Here is a 20284-nt window from a genome sequence, read left to right on the forward strand (position 1 = left end):
CTTACAAAATGGTCTCCAACCCCCATACTCACATCCTGAGCAAATACACTATAATTCTTATTCAAACCCCTTAAGCCTAACATCATTCTTTATTTTCATGTATTTCTAAACTGTGCTAAAAAAATCATGGCAGCCTCAGAAATAACCCGAAGCCTCTTCCACCCTCCATCCCGTCACGCTCTGCCTCCTCTCAAAAGCACCCCTCCTACCTACCACATGTCCGATTTGGACCCTGCAGACTACAAAGAACAGTGACTTTACAAGGTCAGAACCGTTTTAGCTGCTGGGTGGACGACACCAAATAAAAGGCAGAGTTTATCAGCTTGTAAATATTATTTGTATTCTACGTATTGATCCTACGTGCAAAGCATCTGCTGTATTGTATGTATGTACTCTTAAGTAATCAATCTATCACTATTATTGAGATATTACAGTACATTATCATTTCTAGATTAGATGAGTTGATCCCACAGGTGTGTGCCCTCAAGAAAATGAAAGTTCCAATAGCAGCAACACAATATGGAGTATACAAGACTTAAGGCCTGATCGATCGTCTAAAGATTTGCGTGTATTCAAACACGTGCAAACTTGATAGCGCACTTAAAGCTGACCTACTAAGCCTGTGAGCAGAGTATTGAACAAAATAGAAAAGCGCAATCCAGGTAGTGTGTCTGTTTTCATGTAGGTGTAGAACATATGCTCATTATCAGAACACACAATAAATACTGTAAGAAGAAGCAAATATAGCCATATAGCACTCCATATTTATTTTATCAAGACTGAAACTGTTCTGGGACCGCAGTTTTTTCGTGTTTATTTAGCACTTCGAGAATGTTCGTGCAAACTGGCACAGTCAAGTACAAATGGCTGCAAAGACAGATGAGAGACAAAAATATTCCGTCCGTGTCCGTGTCAACATATTTGGATCATAAATAAAGATATTAGACACATCTTCTATTCAACTATAATTTTATAGCCGCTGGATGTATATATGTATGTACGTATGTATGTACAATACATATATCCATCCATCCATTTTCTACCGCTTGTCCCTTTTGGGGTTGCTGGAGCCTATCTCAGCTGCATTAATATATATATATATATATATTTATGCATACAAATTTGAATATCGTGCAAAGGTTCATTTAGTCCACCAATTAGATTTACAAGGTGACACAAATTTATGACATATTCTCATAACATGCAAATCAAGATATTTGAAAATTTAGTTTGATATAATTTTTAATGATTATAGGTTATATCCATTAAAAAAAACCTTGAATTGAAAATAAATAAAACAAATTGAGTTTTTAAAAAAAAACTGTAAACCATGATCATGAAAATTATAACAAATAAAAGCTTGACATATTTCACTTTGTACTGTGTGTAATGAGTTTTTATCACATATTAGTTTTACATTTAAAGTGTAATTGCTTAAATTAATTAACTTTCACACAGTATTTTCAAATATTTAGAGTTTCATCTGTATCTATATATATATATATATATATATATATATATATATATATATATATATATATATATATATATATATATATATATATATACATGCATACAAATTTGAATATCGTGCTAAGGTTCATTTAGTCCACCAATTAGATTTACAAGGTGACACAAATTTATGACATATTCTCATAACATGCAAATCAAGATATTTCAAAATTTAGTTTGATATAATTTTTAATAATTATAGGTTATATCCAATAAAAAAAACCTTAAATTGAAAATTAATAAAACAATTTAGTTTTTTAAAAACTGTAAACCATGATCATGAAAATTATAACAAATAAAAGCTTGACATATTTCACTTTGTATTGTGTGTAATGAGTTTATATCACATATTAGTTTTACATTTAAAGTGTAATTGCTTAAATTAATTATTTTTTACACAGTATTTTCAAATATTTAGAGTTTCATCTATATATGTATATATGTATATATATATATATATATATATATATATATATATATATATATATATATATATATATATACACACACACACACACACACATAGTGGTTAGTGCGTATGCTTCACAATACGACGGTCCTGGGCTCGATCTTTGGGCTCGGGGTCTTTGTGTGGGCAGTCCCACCTCCAAAGACATGTAACTTGTCTTGGCAACACTAAATTGACCCTAGTGTGTGAATGTTGTCTGTGTATCTGTGTTGGCCCTGCGATGAGGTGGTGACTTTTCCAGGGTGTACTGCCCGAATGCAGCTGGGACAGGCCCCAGCACCCCCGCGACCCCGAGAGTGACACGCGGTAGAAAATGGATGGATGGATATATATATATAAACTCATGTGACCTTGTATAATTTACAGTGATATAATTTGTCAGTGTCCCCATTGAGTGTCCCGTTATATAATAAACACATCTTTTCATGCTGTTGTTGCTTCATGACAAGCAGGCAAACATATTAAGAACGCTTCAAAGGATTTATAATCGTCTGCAGATCTACAATTTTAGTGTTCCTTTTCTGAACCCCAGCAGCAACGTCACATTTGTGCTGCTGTGCAGGCAGTATAGTCTAAACTTGATTAACAAATAAGGTTGATGATTGGATTATGACGTGTTCTTACTCTGATGCGATCAGACCTCAGCTGCTGACTTAGATTAGCATTCAGTGACCTGTGACTTTAATCATATCAGGAAAATCTAAGAAAGCGATCTTCATCCTGTTGCTGTCGTTTATATTTATCGAGGTGTGCACACATAGGGGTTAAAGTTGAGTCCTCACAATCAACTTCCCACTTATATTTGCTTCTTCGATGTTAAGCAATCATATTCATTGTAAGTGATGCTTAGTTAATTTAATTTCTCTCAGTGAGGCCATGTCGTTTTCCCACAACATTTCCCCAACATCATCTTTGCGCGTGTGTGTGTGTGTATAAAAGCAACACACAACAATCTTGTTCATATAAACATGGTCTTAGTTTAAATGTTGTTTTTCCCAGAATTGGTGTGAAGGACAGCAACCTTAGAATATTGATATTTTTCTTTTGAATTCTGATTTTTTTTGTCATGTGTACACAGTGCCTGTAAATGCACGTTAGTTCGCTCAATCAGGTCAGTAATCATGGCTCAAAAGTAATTGTCTTATTTAAACACAAATACATATTATTTGCTTGTAGCGTTTCCCAAAGGATTTTAGTCTATTAGTGGCTGAGATAGGCTCCAGCACCCCCCGCGACCCCGAAGGGAGTAAGCGGTAGAACTGCCGCCATTGCTTGCCGTGCTACCGAGGTCCTTTGTACCTGAATTGCTCACACACTCCGGCAGATTCAATGGGGGTCTGGCGGCAGATTTCTTTGACTTTATCGTTGAAAATGCATCTGTTTTGAGTGTCGCAGGGTATCCACACATTCTTGCCATCTCTGTCGTAGCATAGCTTTCGTCGGTAAAGTGTGCGGAACAAACGTCCAATTTCTTGCCTCTTTCGCATCTTTGGGCCACTGGTGCAACTTGAATCCGTCCCTGTTCGTGTTGTTACACCCTCCGACAACACACCGACGAGGCATGATGTCTCCAAGGTACGGAAAACAGTCGAAAAAACGGAAAATAACAGAGCTGATTTGGCTCGGTGTTTGAGAAAATGGCGGATTGCTTCCCGATGTGACGCCACATTGTGACGTCATCGCTCCGAGAGCGAATATTAGAAAGGCGTTTAATTCGCCAAAATTCACCCATTTAGAGTTCGGAAATCGGTTAAAAAAATATATAGTCTTTTTTCTGCAACATCAAGGTATATATTGACGCTTACATAGGTCTGGTGATAATGTTCCCCTTTAAATAGAACTAAGAAATGGGAAAACTTATTAAACATGGAGAAATTTGATCTTATTGCGCCAAATGAGGTACATGTATATTTATTCGGCAAGTCGAATATAGTGACTTTTTTAATCCAGTAAATGGCACCATTATGAAACAGCAGCACAGTGTCAGTACAGCCAGTGAGTGTGCCACAAACTCACTGAGGGTTCATTTATTATTACTTTTATCATTATACTATTGTTTTGTTGTTATTATCAACAATTCAGCTTTTTCTCTTCACTATATAATTTTCTTTCCTGTACTACAACCCATAAAAAAACAAGCTCGGCTCTGCAAATGACCATTGGGCTACGTTTGACACCCCTGTTTACATTTTTCACGAGGAATTACCAAACAATGGAAAACAGTCTCCAGGCTTTGTCTTCCGAGCACTATCGCTCGTCAAAAGCTGGGTTGTACGTTTGTGGAGTTGTTCTTCACGCTTTTACACCTGACTTTTCACAGTGAGGGTAATGCACCCTCCCCAGGCTCGTGAAGGTTCCATGCATGTTTGGATCTCTGCTTATACTCTATTTCATATAAAGATGTCGGGATCGGATCAGGCCAGATATTTGCTTTTTTTAACTGATCGTAACTGGCTGATGAGCTACCGATATTTACCACAGCTACTGTATGTCCCAGTTAGGGCTGAGATGATTAATCAAACAAATCCATTACTTCAATTATCAAAAAGCATATATTTGTATTTTTACTGCTTTGATGATTTGTTTAAAGAGTAAAATAAGCATAAGACTGCTCCAAGTCTGCACATAAGAGCGGTCGACCTATTGGTGATGTCGCTTGCGCTGCCAGTGTTGTGGACTGTGTGTGCATATAGAGGGCGGGGATAGGGGAATGGAGCTAAAGGGAGATAACTAAAAAAAAAAAGCAGAAAGTGGACAAGAGAGAGGAGGAGAAAAGCTGTCAAAGGTTTTGCGATCATTTATTTTTTCTTATTCTTATTGATAAAAAAATCATTTTTAGTCTTTAGTTTACAAAGTCAGGGAGTAAGTCTCTGGATAAAAGACAATTTTGAGGGCAAACCCCAAATTATTTAAATGAGAGCCAGTTGTAGTTTTTGCTTTTGTTTAGTTATTGTGCACTAGACACTTTATTTTCGAAAAAAAAATTGTATGTGGCATTAAATACCACACATTTAATATGTCCTGCGATGAGGTGGCGACTTGTCCAGGGTGTACCCCGCCTTCCGCCCGAATGCAGCTGAGATAGGCTCCAGCACAACCCGCGACCCCCAAAAAGGGACAAGCGGTAGAAAATGGATGGATGGATTTAATATGTAATTTTGTTTACAACAATACCAGCAATTTCTAAATGTAATACGATATGTTTTATAAAAATGTACAAGTGTCTATGATCTGTTGTCAAAATATCAGATCGGGACTCGAAATTGGATCAGATCTGATGCCAAAATATCGGATCGGAGGCCAAAATGTTGATGGGGACATCCTTAATTACAAAGTACATGTATGATGCAAGGAACACTTCCTGTCTTTGTTGTCTATGTGGACTTCATAGCTCTTGTTCTCTGTGCTCGTGTGTGCCAGCCATGTTACAGACTAATCTCACTAACAGCTATTTCTTTGTTGTTGCTGTTTGTCTTTTGCTGCTGCAGTCTCCAACCAAGTGGTACATGAAGCTTGTGCCTGTAAGTCAACTCATTCATGCTAAACCCTTTCATCTTTGCATCCATGGCACTACCCCCACTTTGCAACTTTTACGCAGTTTTACACCACAAGAAGAGGTCCCAGGTTCTGCAAAACTTGGACCTAGTGCCAAGGGCCCAATACCTTATATTTTTGCCTTCAGACCAGAAAAACGAAAAATGCACTACTACCTACTTGGGAGCTTGTGTTCAGAAGAAACAGAGTCATTGATCTTAGGAGGGTATTAGCTGCATGCCAGGGTGGTGGCATGCATACGGAGTTTCTGTGGTGTAAAACTGCCTATTTCTGTAATGTTATCACATCCAACGTTACTGTTGCGTAAGCAGTGATTAACTCTTTTTGTTTAACCCCTTGTCTACCTCCAACAAAGGTCCAGATGATAGAAACCTGGGTATACAGAATGTAAACATAGGATTTGAACTGGAAAAAGCAGTCATGATACACGGCTCTCACCAGTCAAACTACTGTGGACAACATCCTACTATTACAATTAGGGATGGGTACCATTCACATTTCAACTGATACGGTACCAATTCCTGGTACATGGGAATCGACATTGGTACGTTTGTGTGTGTTAATAAATATAAATTTTTTTTCATAATAAAATCGAATTTGTTATTGCAACATTTAAAAAAAGGGCTGGTCATGATAACTGCTTTCCGGTTGTTATCTTGTTTCATTATCACATTTCGGAATATCATTTGTTGCAATTGCAGTTGCGAGTTTAAGACGCTCGATGGCAGTAGTGTTGGTCATTTTAGTCCTGCTGTCTCATGTTGCGCCCTAAGAGATGTTAATACTGTGATTATTTTACTTATTACACACCAGCTGTTAGATTGTAAGATGCATCTTAGTTGTAGTTAAAAAGATTTAAGGTGTTGAAATTAAAAAGTTATAATCATTAATAGAGATGCCCGATAATATCGGACTGCCGATATTATCGGCCGATAAATGCATTAAAATGTAATATCGGAAATTATCGGTATCGGTTTCAAAATGATCGGTATCGGTTTCAAAATGATCGTATCGGTTTCAAAAAGTTACATTTATGACTTTTTAAAACGCAGCTGTGTACACGGACGTAGGGAGAAGTACAGAGCGCCAATAAACCTTAAAGGCACTGCCTTTGTGTGCCGGCCCAGTCACATAATATCTACAGCTTTTCACAATGCAATGCATACTTGGTCAACAGCCATACAGGTCACACTGAGGGTGGCTGTATAAACCACTTTAACACTGTTACAAATATGCGCCACACTGTGAACGCACACCAAACAAGAATGACAAACACATTTCGGGAGAACATCCGCACCGTAACACAACATAAACACAACAGAACTAATACCCAGAACCCCTTGCAGCACTAACTCTTCCGGGACGCTACAATATACACCCCCCGCTGCCCTCAACCCCCCCCCCCCCAACCTAGCCCACCTCAACCTCCTCATGTCCCAAATTCCAAGCTGCTGTTTTGAGGCATAAAAAAAAAAAAGCACTTTGTGACTTCAATAATAAATATGGCAGTGCCATGTTGCCATTTTTTTCCATAACTTGAATTGATTTATTTTGGAAAATCTTGTTACATTGTTTAATGCATCCAGCGGGGCATCACAACAAAATTAGGCATAATAATGTCCACGACAGTATATATCAGTATCGGTTGATATCGGAATCGGTAATTAAGAGTTGGACAATATCGGAATATCGGATATCGGCAAAAAAGCCATTATCGGACATCTCTAATCATTAATGCTGATCAGGAGCATGTCAATAGCAAAGCCAATATATATTAGTATAAATACTATTTAATACAATATATATTAGTATAAATACTATAATACAAATGCTTGCACATTTGTAGAAAAGTGTATGCTCAGCTGCTGACTTCGCGATTACTCCAGTAAAATGAGAGCGGACTCAGCCAAACTACCTCTGGTATATGCCGTTATATTTGTGTCTTAATGTTGTGCCATTTTGACACAAATATAACGTGTGTCTAAACTTGCGCACAGAAATCTGAGCGAGTGTAGAAAAAAAAGTTGAATGCACAGAGGAAGAGAGGGGATCTGACTGCAGATAGCAGTAATTTATTAAGTGTTAATATGGATTATAGCAAACAGAATACACAGAATACATTTATATTCGCTTGAGTTGAATTTCTTTTCAAAATATAATATCCGTGCTTGCAAAACATATTTTTCTGTCCTCAAAATCTGCCTTTGCAACCTCAACATTTAAGGTACAAATATAGCGCCATATACCTAGAGTTAGTTTGGCTGAATCCACTCTCATTTTGCTGGAGTGATCGCCAAGTGCCGAAGTCAGCAGCTGAGTCAGCAAGAGAGCGTGACGTCACGTGCAACCCTACTACCGAAACGTGGCACAGTTGGATGGACCTTAATTGGTACCCAGTAGGACCGGCGGGATTCGGCCGCTGCCAAAAATGTACCAGATTTCTTACACATCTCTAATTACAAAGTAATAACCACACACAAAAAGTGCTATTGTATTAGAATCGTTTTCCCAGAGACTGATTGTCTTAGTCTAACACAGGTGTATCCAAACTTTTGCCCTGGGAGCCGCATTGGTAATTTGGTTGAGGGCCGAAAGCCGATTGCATGTAAAGTAACTATATATATATGTATGTATATATATATATATATATATATATATATATATATATATATATATATATATATATATATATATATATCAAGGGTGTCCAAACTTTTATCCTCGGAGCAGCATTGGTAATTTGGTTGAGAGCCGAAAGCCGACTGCATGTACGGTAAAGTAACTATCTATATATGTATATATATATATATATATATATATATATATATATATATATATATATATATATATATATATATATATGTATATGTGTGTGTGTGTGTGTGTATATATATATATATATATATATATATATATATATATATATATATATATATATATATATATATATGTGTGTGTGTTAAGCGGTAGAAAATGGATGGATGGATGGATATGTGTGTGTGTGTGTGTGTGTGTGTGTGTGTTTATATATATATATATATATATATATATATATATATATGCATGTGTATATATATATGTATGTATATATACATATATATATGCATGTGTATGTATATATATGTATGTATAGATATGTATGGATATATATATGTATGTATGTATGTATAGATATGTATATATATATAGATATGTATATATATATATATATTTATATATGTATATATATACATGAGTGTGTGTGTGTGTGTTTGTGTGTGTGTGTACATATTATATTAATATAATGGATATATAATTAATATAATTGGATATTAAGAGTATGTGAACGGTGGACACTTACCTCGTTTACTTCTGTGACAACCTCCTTAAAGTTTTGTAGTCAATCAGAAATATCAAGCAGCTAAAATGCAACAAACATGGATAAGTGCTTAGATAGTCTTATGCATTTTTCCCATCATGTTTTGTAATGGATTTAATATAAGTGTAACTCTGATTTATTTTATTGCATGTTTTTTTTTATTATAATATCCACAAATTGGGTTATATTGTGTTATATGTGATCGTATCTGTTTTTGCACCATGACTAGAGAAGGTTGTTTGCATTAGGTCGTATAAGTAAACTCTGCGCTTTATTTGATTCAAAGCAAGGTAATAGTCACAAACCTGAATTACTTATGTTGACCACAAGTTGGCGACAAAGCAGCAGCATAGAAGTTGACTTTTAATATTAATTGAACATGACTTGTGGGCCCTAGTTTGGACACCCCAGGACTCGACAGGAAATGTTTCTCCTTGTAGACTTTTCTCTGGCTGCATTGGCCCTTGAACACTGTCTGCCTTGAGCTGCACTCTCTAAAACACAGCTGACATTGATACATTATATCATATTATTATTTAAAATGCTGCCTTTAACCTTTCCATATGATTATGTTGATTTGTAAGATTGAAGTGGCAGTTAAAGCAATCAATCACAGTCATTGGTTTCACATTGCTATATTTAGTTGTATTTATCATTTGATTTAACGAGCTGATTCCCCAAAAAGTAAGAATGATGGATGTAGGCAAGATAACGCTCTGACTGCACTGTGTTTATGTCATCCAGGCTCGCTACAGGAAAGAGCTGAGCAGCACCCAGGCAATTCCCTGGATCCCTCCAGTGGACAACCTGCTGAAGGACAGCGCAGATGGCTCAGCACTGTGTGCTCTGCTGCACTTCTACTGCCCCCAGCTGCTGCCTCTCGATGGTAAGGAGCTGCTTTATAGCACCACTCTTTAAATTCAAGTTGATTTCACAGTGTTACGAGATCCACTGACCACTGCAATAGATTCACTTCAATGTTATGCCCTTTTGAAGTTAATTTACAACTAATAAACATTCTGGCTATGAAATAGATTAACGCAAATGCCCCAAAGATATTCACATTTTCTTCTTTGTTGGTAAAATGTATAGATAGCTAGTTAGAATTTGGTGATAATAAGCTGGTAATTGGCTAAAATGACTAAAGAAAAAAGGAACTGAGTACTATAAAATCTCATAGCAAATCATAGCACTTAATAGCAATCTGATAGATTGAATTCATATAATTTGAGGATATAATCTTTGTTTTTCTCTCATTTTTATATATATAAAAAAAATAAAGTAGTACAGTCTCATATATATATATATATATATGATTGGCATGGGCCCGTATTAGATTGTCATGACTAGGGATGTCCAATAATATCGGACTGCCGATATTATCGGCCGATAAATGCTTTAAAATGTAATATCGGAAATTATCGGTATCGGTTTCATAATTATCGGTATTGGTTTCAAAAAGTAAAATGTATGACTTTTTAAAACACCGCCGTGTACACGGACGTAGGGAGAGATACAAAGCGCCAATAAACCTTAAAGGCACTTCCTTTACGTGCCGGCGAAGTCACACAATATCTACGGCTTTTCACATTCACAAGTTAATGTTCAACAGCCATACAGGTCACACTGAGGGTGGCCGTATAAACAACTTTAACACTGTTACAAATATGCGCAACACTGTGAACCCACACCAAACAAGAATGACAAACATATTTCGGGAGAACATCCGCACCGTAACACAACAGGACAAATACCCAGAATCCCTTGCAGCACTAACTCTTCCGGGACGCTACAATACACACACCCCCACCCCCCAACCCCGCCCACCTCAATCTCCTCATAGTCTCTCTCAGGGAGCGCATGTCCCAAATTCCAAGCTGCTGTTTTGAGGCATGTTAAAAAAAATAATGCACTTTGTGACTTCAATAATAAATATGGCAGTGCCATGTTGGCATTTTTTGCATAACTTGAGTTGATTTATTTTGGAAAACCTTGTTACATTGTTTAATGCATCCAGCGGGGCATCACAACAAAATTAGGCATAATAATGTGTTAATTCCACGACTGTATATATCGGTATCGGTTGATATCGGTATCGGTAATTAAGAGTTGGACAATATAGGAATATCGGATATCGGTAAAAAAGCCATTATCGGACATCTCTAGTCATGACATAATAATCTTAGGCAAAAAAATCACGGTATATATAATTACAGCTCTATAATTTGTTATTTTACAATGTCTTTGTTGAAAAGAAGATAATTTTTTGGGCTTAAACAGTTTTTATCAAAAAGCAGAACATGATGAAAGGGAAGCATGTGTATTTAAAATCAATAACAAAATATAACTGAATTATTTAACTTAAGTGCAGTTCTTAATGCTGTCTTTTGTTGCAAAACCTGCAACTCAAGTCACAACAACATATTTTCTTTGTAAAAACAAAGAAAATGCAAATAAATAAAATCACCAAGTGGCGTAAAGAAGTTGTATCATGTGAAACCAATTTTTCTTACCTGTTGGTGCCTGTTTTTGTGTATTTGGGATCCACATGGGTCCCAAAAATGTTTTAATCAAACCATTGAGTATTTTAGATCACAAAAACGACAACATATTTTTTTGATCGTGAAAAATATTGCTCTTACCAGTGTAGTATCAACTGAATAATGATTTTAAACTTAGTAACATTACTGCCGATATTTGTATCGATCTGCTCACTTTTGTTTACATCATGAGCTATAGCTGGCGGTTAGCTTATCCTTCCAACAGTGTATTCCTCATCTTCCAGGGATGATACTTGTAAAAAACGTAGTTTATTTGTCGCCATGGAGGCGAGGAATGCTGATTTATAAATGGCTTTGCATAGTAGAGGGAAGTTAGCCGCTATCTACAATGCGACAGTGCTTTAAGGATGCATTTGTTTGCTTGTCGCTGTCAACTTTGCAGACACAGCTAGAATGTGTCACCAACATAAATTATAACGATATGACGATAGAATTTAAAACTCTATCGTCTGCCACATTTATATCAGTGGTTCTTAACCATAGGGCCGGGGACCCAATGTTGGGCCGCGAGCGCTCTCCAGGGGGCCACCAAAAATGTGTTTCTCAGCTGTAGTATGTATGGGCCGCTGTAGTACTCACTTGTAATACATTTTTCCACCACTTGTGGCAGTAATGACAGTATCAAACAAAGAGAAAAAGGCTGGAACTAGAAAAGTTTCTTCGGCGGAAAAATTGTAACTGAAGTTGTTAAGTTGTATTTTTATTTGCACTTAAATTTTATTGACAGTCGAGTTAAAAAACATATTCAGTATTAATTTAGTTTATTTATTTCAACAACATAATTGTATGTACATTTATTTTCCGTCAGTTTTCCTTTCTTATGCAATATATTTGTTCGTACTTATTTTTCTGCCTGACTCAAGCCAAAGGTTTATGTGTTAGATAATACATCTTTGTGATTAACACATGCTTTTATATCATTTGACTAGGTTGTTAAACTGCAAGTAGGATAGATATTATTATTGAATACCATTAAAATCAAGAGTTTTAATAATTGAGTGGGCTCTGGGCCCCTCGGTAGTGGAAAAGTTCGGCCCCAAGGTCAAAAAGATTGAAAACCCCTAATTTGTATCGTAAATTGTCTGTATCACAAAACCCTCACGGTTAACCATATTACATTTAAATTTAGGCTTGATTTAGGGCAAAAATTAAGTAAAATTGGCTTTAAAAACGCAATAGAGTGATGTTGCAAAATTTGAGACGCGAATTGGCAAATTATTTATTTTCTATCTGTCTCGAAATAGTGCTGCTGTTTAGTGCATTAATAAGTACAATATTATTACTTGCTATTCGTAGTCTTTTCCTGTTGGCAGTGTCATTTAAAACGGAGCATTATCATCACCGTAAATGACAACATTTTCTATAAATTAGATGTTGTGGCCCTTGGATGTTTTTTTAATGACACACTGATCTTTCCTGTTGTAACCAATAGAAGAATAATGTTGCATAATCCCATCAACCTTTTGTTTACCTGTCTTAACGTGTGACGACGGGCTCATAGTACAATCACACACGTTTTACTCATCAGAACAAAAGATCTATCAGTGCACATTGTCTTGTCGTCAGATATGAGAACGCGTCTCCACCCACTTGATGATGACATTCAGCCGGTCATTCACTCCGTGACACTTAAGGAGCTCCAAAGTTCCACAGCACCACTTTATTCAGCAGCAACGCGACAAACCCACAAGCACACCAATGGCTCCCTTTGTGCTCGCAGATGTGTGTCTGAAGGAGAACATGACGCTTGCGGATCGTCTGTACAACGTGCAGCTCATTCAGGACTTCTGCAGGGACAATCTGGACGACTGCTGCCATTTCAGTCTGGAGGACATGCTCTATGCCTCGTCCACCCTCAAGGTACTCCTCAACAGTAGAAACTCTTTGAAATAATCCAAATATGGTTCTTTGACTAATAAAGGCCCCCCTAAAAAACTATGAGCAACACTGAGGTGATACAGTTAGTGTCGCTGGCACAGCTCTCACTGCTCAGAGTTGCCATATTTACCCTTATTTTACCTTTAATTACCTCTCAAGAAAGTAACTGGAACAATGTTCTTCAAATATGTATTTTGTTTATGCATAATCTTACCAACTGTATCTGTTACTATCGCTATATAACTGCTGTTATATTGGTCATTAAAAGAACAAAGCTATTGAATTAAGTTAAAGTACCAATGATTGTCACACACACACACTAGGTGTGGTGAAATGTGTCCTCTGCATTTGACCCATCCCCTTGTTCACCCCCTGGGAGGTGAGGGGAGCAGTGGGCAGCAGCGAGGCCGCGCCCGGGAATCATTTTTGGTGATTTAACCCCCAATTCCAACCATTTATGCTGAGTGCCAAGCAGGGAGGTAATGGGTCCAATTTTTATAGTCTTTGGTATGACTCGGCCGGGGTTTGAACTCACAACCTACCGATCTCAGGGCGGACACTCTAACCACTAGTCCACTGAGTAGGCCTTGTGGTTAGAGGCCTAGGTATTGATGGCCTTGTACTGCAATTAGACCAGGTCATACTTGACAAATTAGTGTTTTCAAGCACTTTATTTTTTTTTTTTTACTGTATTTTGCCCGGAAAAAGATTAAAAAAGCAGATGGTGCGCTCCCTAGCCAGAAAGTCAGCATGAAACAAGAGAAATGAGTGCCTCCGACTCAAACTGGAAAAAGCATTTGAATCCAAATTTGTCTTCATCACTTGACCACAAGCCTCTCTTAGCTGCTCTTTCATTATATTTCGTTCATATCCTTAATTTTCTATTTGGCTGTTTGCATTTTTCCCTGCCTTACTTTGCACTGTTGCAAATGTGTTAGTTCTTTGTAGAATCTCTATAGGATTTTTCGATGTGGCGATCGCACCAATTCAAGCAAATTCAACCAATCCCTGTGTAAACGCGCATGTCAACTGTTTGATCAAAACTTGTTAGTTTATTGTGTACCGTAAACAAAGCTGGAACAGCAACGAGCAATAATATTAATTTAATATATTTATACAATAATTTAACCTTTATTGATCTATGGCAGTGGTTCTTAACCTGGGTTCGATCGAACCCTAGGGGTTCGGTGAGTCGGGCTCAGGGGTTCGGTGGAGGTCAAGACACACCCGACTCATCGTGTAAATAAAAACTTCTCTTTATCGGCGTATTACAGATACGGCAACAGCAGAAGTCACACTGATTTGCAGGTGTGTAATTTGTTGTGAGTTTATGCACTGTGTTGGTTTTGTTGTTTGAACAAGGTGATGTTCATGCACGGTTCATTTTATGCACCAGTAAAAAAACATGGTAACACTTTAGTACGGGGAACATATTCACACTTAATTAGTTTCTTATTAACATGCAAATTAGTAACATATTGGCTCTTAACTAGTCATTATTCAGTACTTATTAATGCCTTATTCGGCATGGCCTTATTATAACTCTAACCCTCTAAACCTAACCCTAACCAAAAAACTCTAAATTAAGTCCTTGTTACTTAGAATATGTTCCCCTAGTGTCCAAAAAACTCTAAATTAAGTCTTTGTTACTTAAAATATGTTCCCCATACTAAAGTGTTATCAAAAACATATAACTTTGTCTTGAATTTGAAAAAAAACCCAACATTTTAATTTTCACTAAAGAAGGGTTCGGTGAATGCGCATATGAAACTGGTGGGGTTCGGTACCTCCAACAAGGTTAAGAACCACTGATCTATGGTAAGACAATTAAGAACCAATTTTGATTTGCAGTGACCTTGTCAGGCTTGTCCCTGACAGTTTGGTTAAGTTTTAGTTTTTCCTCTGTCATTTCCTGTCAACGCTCTTATTTTGGTTATTTCCTCATTGTCTCCCTGAGTGCTGCTTCTCCTCAGCTGCGGCTGATTGGCACCTGGCCACACCTGGTGTCAATCAGCAAGCTGCTATTTAAACCTGCCTTCCCCTCCAGTCAGTGCTGGATTATTGTCATTGTCGATGTCACTACTACCTGTCATAATACTTGTCGTTGTAGCTCTGTCTACTTTTGTTCACTCTGCTCATGTCATAGTTCCTTCGTGTCACAGTAAGTGTTTTTGTTTCTTGTCGACAGTTAGCCTTTGTGCTATTTTAGTTCATAGCCTAGTTTGTTCTCCGCCTTGTGCGCGCCTTTTGTTTGTACCCTTTTGTTTGTTTGTTTTGCTATAGTGTTAAATTAAATCATGTTTTCTTGTACCAAGCCTGCCGCCATCTCTGCATCTTGGGGTTCACCACCAACATACTCTGACAGACCTATCAAAAAAGCATCTTTTACACAATAGAGATGTTGAAGTGTGATGATAATCTCTCATCATCTTGCATCATAAATATTTCACAAATGTGTTGGAAGATAAATTAATATTTTAGATAGACAAACGCTTTTCACTTTCCATTGTTATAATTAATTATAATTAAATACTGTATTACTATTATTAGTTACAATACAGTAATTTGACAATGAGTTTGAGTATGTACTTTAACTGCCATCCAGTGTTTATTGTGAAAACATAAGTAATTTTGAAAAAAAAAACAAGTGATGTATGATGCAGCAGTTTGTCAGTACAAACAAAACAGTACAGATGTGTCTGCTACAAGAAACCACGGCCTCTTTACATGCTGCTTCACAGGCTAAAAAAATTCAATTTAACACTCAACCTAAAAACTAGTTTAATTATGTAAAGCGGGCAATTTAGCTGACACGGATTGCACCAAAGATGAAAAAAAGCGTGGCACATACAGTTCTTGTCTGGGACCGGCTCATACTTCACACAAGCCCATTAGATTCGGCAACCTTGACCCAGTTTCTCCCGCAGTCACACCCTCAGTAGCAGTACGTGTTGGGCCGTCACACTAACACAGACCTTATTATAGAGACGGCGCCGCGACATGAGGTGTGTAGAGTAAGAGAGGTGTTGATGTGGAAATAAAACTTTAACAGGAGGAACAATATTATGCAAAGCAATGGAGTTTGAAATGAGATTACATAAAGGCAAGCCTAACAACTCAAGAATGATAAATAGAAAAACAAGGTTAGTTTTGGCCTGTATTTACTTACTATTGTGTATAAATTCTGACAATAATGCCCTAAAATTAAGTTATATATTCATCAGAAAAGTGCATATTGTCATTGGTATTAATCATGGATCTGTACAATCATCTGGATCAGTGGTCCCCAACCAACGGTCTGGGGACCGGTACCGGTCCGTGACGCATTTGCACCCGGGCCGCAAAGAAACAATAATTAATTTATAAAATACTGCATTTTCTCCGACTTAAGTTTTGCCTGTCCCACTAAAAACACCAATAAGCTTGTTAATAGATGTATATTACAACTCCTTTGTTATAGTACATGGGACAGTGCACATTAATGGACGTATAAAATGTTAATGTGCCAGATTGTAGCCAAAGGCTAATTTTTGCTAATTTTTTTGCTGTTTTAATCTGCCACACGTAGAAAGCCAGTCCGCGAAAATAACGCATACATTAAACCGGTCCCTGGTGGAAAAAAGGTTGGGGAACCCTGATCTGGATGATCCAGTGAGCACAGGAATACACAGAAATAATTGAAACCCAAAAACATGCCAACACCATAAAACAAATGCAAAAATGTTGCCAATACCAACAACACACACAAGCCACCCAAAACAACTGCATGAGAGACATGCTTCAAGTACACAGAACAAAACGGAAGATGGTTACGCCACCATGGGCGCCAGAACGGAGGGATGTCCGTCTTTAAGACATAATGTGTTACAGTATTATAGATTAGATTTAGATTTAGATTTATTGGTCCCCTTGGGGAAATTCATTGTCACTGCCGTACATTTAAACAATAGACATTACACATCACAAAAAAAAATAACAAAAAGACATCATACATGACCAACACACATTTACAGGCTTGTCAGACAGGTCGGCCGGGCCTACTGTTAAGGGCGGCTATAGCTGCAGGGATAAGGCTTTTCCTGAGGCGGGCCCTCCGGAATTTGATAGTTCTGTACCTGCGCCCTGATGGTAGTGGGATGATGTATTGGTGTAGTGGGTGAGTGATATCCTGGACTATTGTTTTTGCTAGTCGGGTGATGGACCTGTGGTTTAAGTCTGAAATGTTGGGTGTGGGTAGGCCGATGATTTTAGCTGCTATGTTTGTAATGCGTGTGAGTTTGGTCCGGTTGGTTACAGAAAGCATGGTGAAAAAACATGTGGAACAGTACAGAAGGATGGGTTGAACAATGTAATGTATAAAGTAGGTCTGCAGCTATTGAATAGTTTAGTAATCGGACGTTGTACTCAAAATTCCTTCGATTAATCGAGTAATTGGATAAAGTTTTGTTTAGTTAAAGACCAATTATAAATATCCAAGAACAAATAAGACCTTTGATAAAATCACGCTTTTAATTCTAATACAAATGAAGTACCTTGCCATTTCATTGTCTGTGCATTCCTTTGAGAAACAGCATCAAATGTACACAACACTGTAACACGTTAATAGAGATATGAATCTTGCATCAACTCTCGATTTGATTTAAATTCTTGGGGTGATGATTGGATTCAAAATCAACTCTCGATTCAAACCAATTCTTGCAATATATTAATTGGTATAAAAATCCTTATTAAGCCTTTTCAACACAGGTTACAAGTTACAAAGGCTCCTCGTGGCTGCTGATGTCTGATATATGCACGCAACGAGTAAGCGATGAAGCTCAGGGTGGCCTAAAACATGATTTCATTCCATGTTATGAAAATATTCTATTTTTTTTATTTTTTTTATTCTTTCTTGAAAATTATGAATTGATTTAGAATATAAATAAATACAAATTATGATTTGGATGTAAATTTTAAAAAACCCAACATAAATCACATTTACTTTAATTTTCACAGTCAGTTCCCTTAACTAATTTCTTCATTACACAGTAGAACAGCATACTTTAATTGTACATAAAGTTTTGACCTTAAAACTGGAAGTAGCTTATGTTCACTAATTAGTTATTATCACTAATTTGTTTCAAAAACTTTTTGATTTTCCATTGCTACTTTTTTAAACAAACATTGGATTGCTTTTACTGTCACCATGCACTCTGTGAATTTAGCAAACATCAATAAGGCTCGTCTTACATTCATGCTAAGAGCTATGTTGTTAACAGTTATAGCTGGCGTGCGGAAAACATATCTTCGGCCGCTTTGTGCTCTTAGTTTTAAGATTAAATAAACAATTCCTCGAGGCTGAGAAATATCTTTGATAATTTTTTGTACGCAAGGAATCGTTTAATCTCTGGCATAAAGCAACCTAGTTTTACAGTTAAGTGCTCAACAAAGACGTAACGAAATGTATACTTTTTCAAAATGCCAACGCTTGTGTTTTTAAAAACGTCCTCCTTATCCGGCATGTGTTTTGGGGGTTCGTGTGCATTTTTGGCATTTTACTTTTCCATTTGTTTTCAATTCTGAAGTGTTAATGTAATTGCAGCATTTTACCGTTGCGTTGTGTTTTTTATTGTTTTTGGTTTTGGATCATTTCTGTTGTGTGTTCCCCCTGTGGGCCCCCATTGGAGCAATATCCAATCATATTGAGTTTACTTTTAAAAAAAAGCCTGTTTGCCTTTTGTGACCGGACAACTAGTAATAAAAAATATTGATGTAATAGTTTGGCTGAGATGTTTAACATTTAACACAACCATCCAGACAGTTTTTGCACAAAACTATTTAAAATTTTAATTCACACCAGTCTGCTAAATCATCAGCCTGCTTCTGTGTCCTTTCTCTTCTTCTCATTAAATGACATCTAAATTACCATCTTTTTAGCCAGGCATAGAAAAATGGCATTCATTATCTAGCTAGCGATCGTTTTTGCCCGCTTCAGATAACAAAAGCTGGGAGCTGACATTTTTGTAAAAGTCAATGAACACACTGTTGTGGGGCGGCAGTGGACTTTGTCTCAGAGAATGGAGGTTTTGAAAGTAATTATACAGTATATTGGTAGGCCTAGGCCGATAACAAATGTTGCTTGACGATTTACTGACCTAAAAATTATTGCTGATAAATGACCAAATTAACCACTAATGATAATACATAATAATAAAGCATGTGCATCCTTTCCATTGCAATAAACTTGTATTTTTCATATATTTAACATTGTAACTAGTATGTAAACTTTTAAATCTCCAATTTAAATAAAACAAACAAATAATACCAATAAAATATACTTAATTAGCAAAATGTTGCACTTGAATAAAAAAAAATCACATTCAAAAACCAATAAAATATGTTAAGGAGGGGGTCGGGGGGCCTCAAATATACACAACCAAAACAATAAATAATATGTCTCAATAAAGTGATGACAAACAAAGTTGCACTTCAATATTGAACATGTTGGCAGAGGTAGAGTTGTATATTACTTAACTGCCAATCAAGTTAGGACCTTTTTAAACAAAAGTTCAGAGTAACAATATAAAAACTACAGTATAAACGGATGTATTAACAGGTCATATGAAAAAAAAACAACTAGAGTCTGGCAGATTCCGAGTGAGTAAACACCGACATGACATGACAACATGACAAATGTCTGTTAAACGTTTGCAGCACCTTTACAAATGCTAGTTTTTCAACAGTATTAAATGACAGCATGTCTTTGGCGATGTATTTAACCACACTTTTTGTGAGCGCACACTGTTTTGCGCTGTTTTGATTGCACTTACCTTACGCGAAGTGAGTGTGGACTGTCGGATGGTTGTGTTTCAAGTGGCTGTGCAGGTTTGTCGTATTTGAGCACATTCGGCAAACTGGCTCCACTGTGTTGATAGGCTCATTTTTTTCCAAAGGTTTAAACTGAAATATTCC

At 36.8% G+C, this 20284-nt stretch overlaps 1 protein-coding gene across 4 annotated transcripts in view; it reads left to right on the forward strand.

Moving 5' to 3' along the window:
* The window catches only part of camsap2a (calmodulin regulated spectrin-associated protein family, member 2a), a 100473-nt gene that overhangs the window by 45883 nt on the left and 34306 nt on the right, over positions 1–20284 (forward strand). For 2 of the 4 annotated variants that reach the window (XM_061975997.1, XM_061976000.1), the window contains exons 5-7: positions 5470–5502; positions 9639–9780; positions 13176–13315. In XM_061975997.1, coding sequence (XP_061831981.1) covers positions 5470–5502; positions 9639–9780; positions 13176–13315 — 315 coding nt within the window. The remainder of the gene's footprint in view (positions 1–5469; positions 5503–9638; positions 9781–13175; positions 13316–20284) is intronic. The other 2 variants (XM_061975999.1, XM_061976001.1) reach the window with 1 other exon arrangement.

Source organism: Nerophis lumbriciformis, linkage group LG14 (assembly GCF_033978685.3).
Source record: "Nerophis lumbriciformis linkage group LG14, RoL_Nlum_v2.1, whole genome shotgun sequence".
NCBI classification, from domain to species: domain Eukaryota; kingdom Metazoa; phylum Chordata; class Actinopteri; order Syngnathiformes; family Syngnathidae; genus Nerophis; species Nerophis lumbriciformis.